The sequence below is a fragment of the Nicotiana tomentosiformis genome, chromosome 2 (genome assembly GCF_000390325.3).
Source record: "Nicotiana tomentosiformis chromosome 2, ASM39032v3, whole genome shotgun sequence".
Lineage (NCBI taxonomy): Eukaryota > Viridiplantae > Streptophyta > Magnoliopsida > Solanales > Solanaceae > Nicotiana > Nicotiana tomentosiformis.
Window position 1 is genome coordinate 44,299,430 of NC_090813.1, and position 9,958 is coordinate 44,309,387.

A 9,958-nucleotide genomic window follows, 5' to 3' on the forward strand; every position below is an offset into this window, starting at 1 on the left:
TAGTGTAATAAGCGAAATTGAACAATTTCAAATAGTACATTGGCAAATATACTTTTCACATAAGAATAATGAAGAAAATTGAATGGAGAGAGTGAGTTAGAATTTTTATTTGGATTGCATGTTTAGTGTTATAAAAAATATTAGGGAAAATGATACTGTAAAATATTTGGTCAACTTAAAAGTGGTAAAATCATAAATTGAAGGTGACCAACCTATTATTTTAACTGATTTTGATTTATTAACTTACACATTTCGAAGCATAAATAATCCCAAAGATGCTCAAATAAACTTGCAAGCTTGCCAAAAAACACCCAGTAAACAGCCAAAATACCAACTTGTTGTTAGTAACTTATTACAAACCATTTTACTTTAAACTAAGCCCTCAAAATCATTATGTACGAGGGATTCGAAAATTGAAAAAGGAGAAAAAGAGGGACGTTAAAGTATTACGGAAACGGAGAAAAGAAAAATCTGGATTCCGTGGAGCACGTTACCCGCGTCGTGACATCGCTCTCACAACAAAAAAGCTATAAAAACATTTCCAAAATCTCAGTTCCGATTCCGAACCATCACTGTGAGTTCAATATTCCACAATCCACTTTCCGAAATCCCTCAAACCAGAATTGAGAATGATAATAGTAGCTCTCCTAATTCTGGAATCAAGCTGAATTTTAGGGTTTACAAGATGGAGATGGCAAGTGCTGCTCCAGTTCCCGTTTCGTGGATTCCCGAAGATGACCTCCTCTTGAAGAACGCCGTCGAGGTTACACTTTATCTTCGACTCGATCTTATCTACTTTCGCATTAATTTGTGATCATTCTTTTATGTATTTTCACACCTATTGTCTTTCATTAGGCATATATGTGCTATTAAATCAGTTCAGTCAACTTTAACATTGGAAATTTGACTTGATAGCGATGATATAGAAAGGCTAAGCCATGGAGAGTTAGATTTTAAGGTAGCTAATTTGCTGGAAATGCTAGGTACATGAAAAAATCACACTCTTCAAATTTTCGTTAAATTGGGGTTAAATACGAGAATACTGCGTTTAACAAATGATGCTAGAGATTCAGCCAATTTTACATGTTTGTTGCTCAGGTAGTTGCATATTACGTGATGAAGTTTTAGCTTCGATCAGATTGAAACTGTGGGATGTTTTTAGGATAAAAATGATCTAGTTCTTCTTTTATATTTATTTATACATCAGGTAATGTACGTCTTTTCTTAGTCAATGTCCCGAAAGACACTAATGCATCAGTTATTATTAATAGCTAAACAATGATTGCTATTAGGTACTCCAGTTCTTCGATTTGACCATAACCTTTGAGTCTCACTGTCCCTCTTCACTGTTTTACTAGGAATTGACATTTTTTCAACCTGTGAACTGAAGGCCTGTAGCTGTGGAATTTCTTTAGTTGTCTTTCCCTGAACCGAATCTGCTTTCTATAAGTTATGTGTCCCCATTGGTGAGGGAAATGGATTGTGGTCTCCTTATATGGTCTTGGGCAATCCTTTCCTCATGATCTAGCTTTTGGGGTTGAGTTAGGCCCGAGGTCCATTTCTTAATACTATATTTTTGTGTTTGCATAGTTGTGCCTCATGCACCGGCTTAGTGCAAGAATTTATGAAATGCTTATTACCTATCAAAAGAATACTTTTGTTTTTGCATCTTACAAAGTTAATATGTTTCTTACTTTACCTTGGCTCACATTGATGAGGATAGAAATGCTTCAGTTATTTTCTCTTGAAGTACTTGTCCGTCTCTTTCCACCGTCTACTGTTGCTTGGGATAATACTCCACATCTTTTTTTTTATCAGCACTCCAAATCTAGCTGCTTCATAGCCAAGTCTTACTCAGTTGTTTTATTTTTAAATAAACTTGCTCATTTTTCCTTGCATATACTGGCAGGCTGGTGCATCCTTAGAAGCCCTTGCTAGAGGGGCAGTGCGATTTTCCCGCAGATTCACGTTGCAAGAGCTGCAAGACCGTTGGCGTTCTCTTCTGTATGATTCTGATGTTGCAGCTCCAGCTTCTGCTCGCATGGTTGAGCTTGAACTTTCAGGGATCAATCCATTGTCAAAGTTTAATAAATCTGATAATTTTAAAGGAAGCAAAGATGTTGTTGGAAAGAGGAAAGTGGACAGCATTCGTAAACAATACTATACGATGCGGAAGAAATTTCGAAGTGAATTTTTCAACTCCACCGATCTAGGCTTTCTGGATGAGCCAAATCTACACGAATGCAATGGACATGGAACTGATTTTAGGCAGCATGTCAGAATTGATGCTCAGTCTCGTGATGGGAACTGTATGCTTGGGAATTGTATCTCAGATGACCTTGGGCTTCAAGAATCAGATCTGGATATCTTGCGCAATGCTTTCCCAGAAGCACTTGGAGACATGCCTGTCACTTCTGCCATTGCTAATTCCCGTATAGCCTATAACAGTAGGTGTTCAATTTCAGTAGACAATAATAGTCCAGATGGAATTCTAAGAGAAAGTAGGTTTTTGGAAGAGTTTTCCGCTTCATCATTAAGAGAAGAGAGGAGGAATTCTTTTCAGCCTGATATGGAAGACAGAGAAATTCATGATGCTCTTAAAGACAATTCCATTGACTTTGAAAAGTGCTCAGGTGTTAAGCGGCCCTGCCTATCACAGTTATCTCCCGAGAGAAAGATCTTTGGTAGTCCTGAAGGAAAACAGTTGTCCACCTTTCATTCAAGAAGTGACAACCATCAAAATATCTGTAGGGGTCCTTGTGGATTCGGAAGCAGACAGCATTCCCACTCCCCTGAATCAGGTCAGAACTCTTCATTTCATACACTGGAGTTTCCATCTGTTCAGTCATTCTCCCTCTTTAGAACACAATGGAAAATGTAGCAGGATTAGCGTTGGAGATATGTTATAAGCCGTTAACAAGGTCTTATCCTTGTGATGGCGATAGTTATGATAAGTGTTCATGTATGTATAGTTTTGTCTTTGCAGGAGCAATGATGGGGGTCAGGACTGGTAGCACTGATTTTATTGATTCATCAGCTACCTCAGATGGTGAATTCACGGATCTCCCAGATTCACTCTTGAACCTTTCAAATGAGGATGACATCCTCTTGATGGAAGTGGATGGGAAGGATTCACCGGACAACTTGTCTAAAGCTAATCTTAAGCTCCTTCCAGATTCTCCTAGCGATATTCCAGCAGGTGGTTCAGACGACCATGAATCTGAAGTAGTTAATGATTCGAATGCAAATGTTGCAGTTCCTGATGATTTCAATCCTTTAGGATCAGAAGTGAACACTTCCTCCCTGCTTAGTCAAGATGTAAGAGCTGATTGTGAAGTTAATTTGTCATCCGAATCATCATTAAATCCTGATATAAGACAGCTTACTGATGGGAATATGCATTGTACACTGAACACTGAGGATACAGAAATTCCTTGTAATGACGATATCTTCTTGCTTATCCACCCTTCTACATCATTTGCTTCTACTGCAACTCAAACAATTGGTCAAAGTTCCATGGACCTGTCATCGGCTAGTAATAAAAATGAACAAAGAGTTAACTCCTTCACTCGTGGAAAAGATTCCGTCAAGTCTTTTGCATGGACTAATAAGGTTGCACCAAACATCTTTGGAGAAACACGCCCGGTGCAGCCATCCGTCGATAGTACTGCCCGTGTAAAGGTGTCTGGTACTACTGCTTTGCCGGCGCTTCCTGGTGATGGCAAGAAGGGTGCTGGAGTCGCAGGTCAAAGCAGATCATTGCCTGCAAATGCAGAAGTATCTAAAGATGATGTGCGAGAGGAGGATATTGTTAGAGTTAGAGGGGTATCAAAACTTGAAATATTATCTATACTTTCTTCCTTGAACTACTTAGCATTTCCGTATGAAACCTATAGAGCTGCTTATTTGTTGGTGGCAGGTGGGGGACACTTCTGCTACTTTCATCAAGATGCCACAATTTGGCGAATCAAGCTCTGTCAGAGCGGCTGCTATAGAGTCAGCAATTAACCCTTCAACATCAGAACTGGAGGAACCTCAGAGCGATGATGATGTACCTTATTTTTCTGATGTTGAAGCTTTGGTAATTCTTGTACTTTTCTTTTTTAAGCTAATCTCATCTATAGAGTTACCAAAGTAGATATAACCTTTTGATCTTGGGATTTCAATATTCAGATACTAGATATGGACTTAGATCCACAAGATCAAGACCCGTATACAACTAGGCAAGGTGAGTTATTTGAAATTGAATGGATTGTGTTCATTTGTAGCTTTTACTGGAGATAAATCATGTGAAGCAACTTTTAAGACTTGAATGTTCCTTACTCTGTGGTATCACTTTTACATCTGTTTATTCTTCTTCTCATGATTGATGTGCCGAACTTATAGTCTTATACAAAGATAACATCCATATTTAGTCATCCATACATTTGCAGGTGTGTGACTATCTACTGTTTTAATTGATGTAGTAAGAAATTCCTGATTGCCCCAACAGCTAATGGGTGTGTTATATAGTGAAGCTACTGTTTTTACATCATAGTGAAAAATAAAATGCCTATTATTATGCTATATGATGTAGATTATTATGACTTTGAACTGTTGGGTTATGTGATATTCAGAGCCAAAGTATCAGGCGGAAGACTTTAAAAGGACTACCATCAGGTTGGAACAGTGTGCTCGTTCTTGTTCGCGAAGAGAAATGACACCTCGAGGGGCCTTTGCTATCCTATATGGACGTCATCTGAGGCACTATATTCGGAAGACCAAGGTAGATATCTCAGATTGTGACCTGCATCATTTGTTATTTAATTGAATGATTATATTTATAGCATTCAACAGTCTCCTTTAGTCTAGCAGCTTTCGTCTTCTCTCTGTCTCTCCCTCTTTCTTTATTTGTATTCTTTCTGCTGGGCAATGCTCTTCCACATCTATGATTTCTATTTTCTATGCGGCTGTTCCTTTGAAGTTTTAGTTTTAGTAGTATAGACTGATTTTCAGACTTTTTTCATGTGGCCTTGTAATTGCTTCCCTTTGGGGCATCTTCTTGTTCCATTTAATACGAAGCAGAAAATGTTTCCCTAGGTCACATATGCACCAACGAAGCTACATAAGTTTCATTCAATGAATTTTGTTCCACCAATAAACTGAAAGAATACATTTATCTTATCCCAAAAAAAAAAAACTGAAAGAATACATATAATTTATAGGGATAAATTTCTTGTTCCTACTTGTAACACCAGTAAACAATAAAGAAATGTAGTGTAACTAGGAAACTTGGCTGGAGACCGCTGACTGGATTTCCTGGAAAAAATTATTACAAAATATGAAATTGCTTTAATACCCTATTCTCGTTGAGATTAAATAGAATAGTCTAGTCTCGGGTTATGACGTTATGAGTAAAAATTATAAAACCATTAATAATTCTTGAAAGAGTCCGTATCTTAAGAAAAAAATGTGATTTTCTTTCTCACTTGTGTACTTTCCTTAGAGTGCCTTGTCTTTCATCAGGCATTTATATTACTGACATGGATTCTGCAGCTACTGCCTGATTCTTGCCTTGGACAATGTAATACCTTTCTTGGCCTCTTGGCTAAGATCAAGTGCAGTGTGCTTTAAGTCTCTGTTTAGTATCCAGAAATAAGATATTTTTTTGGATTTAGTCTCATCATTTTTTTTGTCCAAACTTTTACAAGGATTTGCAGCTAATTGATTCGACATCTCATCTTAGTATATTCCTACTCTAACTGCCTCTTGATTGTATCGTGGCTAAGCCCTTTTCAAATGACCTCTTCGCCCTTTCTTAATGGAGTTTCAGCACTATATGGTTTTGCAGCTTTAATAGGGGAAATCAAACCCTGATTATTGTAAAGCTTTCCCATTTAGCCTGCATATTATTGATCAAATGAGCTTGCCTTTGTAGGTCATACTTGGAAGATCCACTGAAGATGTTGAGGTTGACATTGATTTACGAAAAGAAGGCCGTGCTAACAAAATTTCTCGGCGTCAGGTAGAATTATTTAGTTTGCATCTTCTATGTTATGCTATTATTTCTTTGTTAAGAATGATGTTGGAGTACTCCTTGAGACATAGTTTGTGTTTATGTACTCGATGAAAAGGAGACATGTCAAACAATATGATGATTTCTTGTGACTTTGTTTTGAGTGCCTTTTGATGTTACAACTTGATGTTATTATGTTTAAAACTTCTTTTTTTGATTTGGGTACAACTTGATGTTAAAACTTCAGTGAAGGAGATTCTTTTGGCGCTTTTTAATTCTTTTAATGTAATAATGTACGAGCATAAAAAGTGATGTGGCTTTAAACACACAGGATGTTCAAGGTTCTTGCTTAATCAGCTATGCAATGTTCTTTTAATAAAGAAATTACTTATGCAATGTTATCAAGCACTGGAAGTTGCAGTGATTGGTTGATGATGTCTAAAACACAATTGTGGGTTACTTTTAAGGAAAAACCAGGTAATAGCACTTGGGTGGTGAGGCTAGAAGACATCGTGATGAATAATCCTCTGTGGCATAGTCTCGTAGACATATTATGAAACAGTCAGTTCTAGACAATATATTGCCTTTTGTTTATATCATTTTGGTGGAGGTAAATATTTCTAAGGTTCTTTAGTTCAGAATGCCTTCTTTGTCAGCTAGTAAAATTTCCTGGGACAGATAGTTATATGTTGTGCCATCCTTATTGTTTTGCATTAGATGGATGCGTTTTTTTGGTCATTTCTCCACGTGTTCTTACTTAGGCAAGCATCAAGATGGAATCGGATGGATCTTTCTGTCTGAAGAATCTAGGGAGGTGCTCAATAGCAGTGAATGGCAAGTCAGTTGATACTGGGCAGTATCTGACTCTTAGCTCTAGTAGTGTGATAGAGGTATGTCACTCTCCTTACCTTTAAGGGACAAATTTTCTTGCATGTTACCTACATGTTTGTCTTGGAAGTTCAGCTTTGTGGTTGATAGTACTCCCGTCCTATGACTCTTGCTCCTTATTTACTTAATTGTCGGAGATCCTCTCTAACAAATATTACACATTGCTTTACATGTTCACTGAAAAATAAAACATTGCTTTTCATGTCAAAGAAATAAGGATGTTCAAACCATCCAAGGTATTTCTAAACTATGAGTTGAGGTATGATAAAGAAAAATTACAAAGCATTTGCTGAAAGTTGATGTATAAAACACATCCTTGATCACGTTAATACAAAAAAAAGATAGCAAATTAAGTTGCTTTGGCATATCTGACATGATAAGTGAGATAAAGAACTCTACTGGTGGTTGTTAGTTAGTAGGTTGCAACCTGGCCTGTATCTTTTCCACCATTTTAGAATCCAACATTTGGTTATTAGTACTAAATCTTTTATTTCCAAATTGACCTGCTTATACTTTATACATTGCCCTAATTTATTTTCCAAATGCCAATTTATCTGTATATGATACAGAAATACATAGAAGTGTTTTTCTAAATAAGAAAATTCAACAAAACCTTTTTTAGCCGTTGACAACAAAATATTGAAGTACGTAATCAACGTAAGTGCAAAATCCTTATAAAAAAAAAATGCTAGATGAAAGCAACACATAAATGGAAAAAGATTTTTTAAAAAGGGAAACTTAAAAGAAATCAACAAGGAAAGGATGACTAGTTAATTAGACCTTTTCTCCTTTTTCTTTTAATATGAAAACCCAAAAATTCACCAGGGCCAGCAGCACACTGTTCCACACTTGTTGGATAATGGGCCCGCCACTCTACCCTTCTCCTTAAATACCGGTTTTTTATATTTGTGGCAAGATCTGAATTGTGAATTGCGCTTGATTCACACATCACGCCTTGTGTTCTTACCACTAGACGGGAGCCCGGGGGCTCCTAGATCTTCCCTTTAGAGCAAAACTATACAAATTTTCCTTTTAATCTTATACATATTTTGGACCTTCTCCCCACAGTAGGATGGTGTTTCAATCAATCAATCCTAAATTAGGTGTCATCTGCTACATGAATTCTCTGCACTGATTTTATTCTAAGATGATGTTTATTTGTAAAGTAAGTTGACTAAAATGCTCCACACTCCTTCCAAGCTTTGACCAACATCCACAACTCCATGCATTAGGGATTTCCGTTTTGTCATTACAAAGATTGTTAACCAAATTCAAAGCTGAATTGGTAGAAGAAGGATTGTTTTTACCATCATTATATTGCCAAAAAGCTTGGCCTTGTCCGCTCAAAGTTCTTCACCACTAAGTATGAGACCAGCAAACAGCTTGGTCATGTTTTCTTCATAAATTATTGATTACTTATGTTGTCACCTTTTTACTAGATATTTACATTGGTGTTCTTTCTATGTTTGTGAAAAATCAATCCTAAAGTTCAAATACTATATTTTTGCAGTTGAGATATAGATTTGAGAAGTGGTAGCTTTCTATTGGTTTCATGTGGATATTAGACTACACCTACCACTGGATAAATTTTATTTGGCCTAACCTGGCTGCTAATGTTGTGTTTCCCAATCAACCAATAAAGATAGTTTTTTGTATTTCCTGTCATGCCATGATTTTTCCTTTTATTTCAATTTCTTCTTAAGTGCTATGACTTGTTGCCCCCTCCCCTGATTGCCTCTGCAGGGGGCGGGGTTGGGGGATATGGGGGTGGTCAAGAGAGTAATTGGTGAGTGTATTATTTAGTCATGGCAATGATGAGAAAATCCATCTAAGCTACACTTGCGTATACCTAAAATGCCCTGCAGTATCTTCATTTTATATTACCCCTGGAAATGGAGATCATGCATTGTTCACTATTATGATATTTTCACTGGTTGGAGTCTTACAGTTTTATAATTTATGGAACATACTGCACTTTTACAGATACGGGAAATGACTTTTATGTTTGAGATGAACCGTAAGTATGTCAAGCAGTACATACATAGCATTAACCAGAATAAAGGAAGGCTTGGCAAATTTGAATGGTCACCTGAAAGGAAACCAAGACGAACACCTTTATAAGGTACCATTGTTATCCTTGTTCTATTTTGTAAATTAACCTTACGTTGAATGAATATCCTTGGTTGAGGATCAGTTTCTTCTGTTCATTAATGGATGTGTAAAGTGTTAATATCTCCTTATGTTCCTGTCTAAAGGTCTTCTAACCTGCCCAGATCCCCTTACCACTTTGTTTCTTTTCTTCATCTCTATTCGTGTAGTTTTACTGGGACTTTCAGTTTTCTCTTCCAGAGTTATTTTAGTAAACAGTTCTGGAGGAGAGGGATTAAGATTGCATTTATGTTTCTTCAAGGTGTTTGTAAAAGTAAGATGTTTTTAACTATTAGATGTGTAAATGGAATTGTCTAAATTTTACGGTTATCTAGAGGAAGATGTGCATTTCATGTACAAATATTTTTTTCAAGAGTAAACTACTCAAATGTAAATATTGAGAGTAGCGTTCGCTTGATAAAAAGGTCAAAGTTATCCTAGATGATTTTAATAGTTTTTAGTCTTTTAATCTCGGATTGCAGAGGTTTAGTTGTATATGAAGTTTGCCTCCTAAATCATTTCTTTCCCCTTTCTGAAGGGAGATATAGAGAGCCGCAAAGATGTTTTTTTTAGTTATTATTTGTTTTAATCTCTCTAATCTTTTGCTTATCTTTTTAAACTTAGTAGATAGCCGGTGGATTCTAGTTTTCTGTGGGGATCAAAATGCGGAACACAGATTATTACCTTTGCGACCATCATTACGCTTCTCAAACTATTAAAGTTTCTCAATCTGCAATTAGTGTGGTGGGTTTGTGCTAGAGTTTTGCCTGGTTAAGGATGAGAAAAGTTTTTCCATAATGATTATATGAAAAGCAGGGTTAGGCCAGAGTAGTCGAAAGCGAGGAAAAAGTCATAATCTGGGGCGCGCAGTGTGACAAAAGTGTGGGCTTAAGCAAATAAAAGAATAAAAAAACCTACACGAATATG

General features: G+C 36.7%; 1 protein-coding gene and 1 long non-coding RNA gene across 3 annotated transcripts; one reads left to right on the forward strand and one right to left on the reverse strand.

Annotated features, from left to right (window-relative positions):
• Nucleotides 1-428: 428 nt before the first annotated feature.
• LOC104100369 (uncharacterized) lies at nucleotides 429-9,361 on the forward strand. Of its 2 annotated transcripts, none has more exons than XR_001970078.3 (9): nucleotides 429-763; nucleotides 1,910-2,801; nucleotides 2,987-3,825; nucleotides 3,920-4,081; nucleotides 4,174-4,228; nucleotides 4,617-4,765; nucleotides 5,918-6,004; nucleotides 6,713-6,885; nucleotides 8,867-9,094. XR_001970078.3 is itself a non-coding variant. In XM_009607582.4 (9 exons), the coding sequence occupies exons 1-9, from the start codon at nucleotides 686-688 to the stop codon at nucleotides 9,002-9,004; spliced, it is 2,529 nt and encodes an 842-aa protein (XP_009605877.1). In that variant the 5' UTR covers nucleotides 432-685; the 3' UTR covers nucleotides 9,005-9,361. The 2 variants fall into 2 exon arrangements, 1 of the variants encoding a protein (XP_009605877.1); XM_009607582.4 differs by having other exon boundaries at nucleotides 432-763; nucleotides 6,757-6,885; nucleotides 8,867-9,361.
• On the reverse strand, nucleotides 6,039-6,346 carry LOC138906446 (uncharacterized). Its single transcript, XR_011413842.1, has 2 exons — nucleotides 6,222-6,346; nucleotides 6,039-6,162 (listed from the first exon to the last, which is right to left on the reverse strand). It is a non-coding gene; the product is annotated as an uncharacterized lncRNA (long non-coding RNA).
• Nucleotides 9,362-9,958: the final 597 nt, after the last annotated feature.

What these genes read in the sequence shown, in the direction of transcription:
- LOC104100369 (XM_009607582.4), top strand. Translation starts at nt 686, where the DNA reads ATGGAGATGGCAAGTGCTGCTCCAGTTCCCGTTTCGTGGATTCCCGAA. An exon ending in TTCCCACTCCCCTGAATCAG is followed by an intron (nt 2,802 to 2,986) that starts GTCAGAACTCTT and finishes TTGTCTTTGCAG; the next exon opens with GAGCAATGATGGGGGTCAGG. An exon ending in ACAAAATTTCTCGGCGTCAG is followed by an intron (nt 6,005 to 6,756) that starts GTAGAATTATTT and finishes GTTCTTACTTAG; the next exon opens with GCAAGCATCAAGATGGAATC.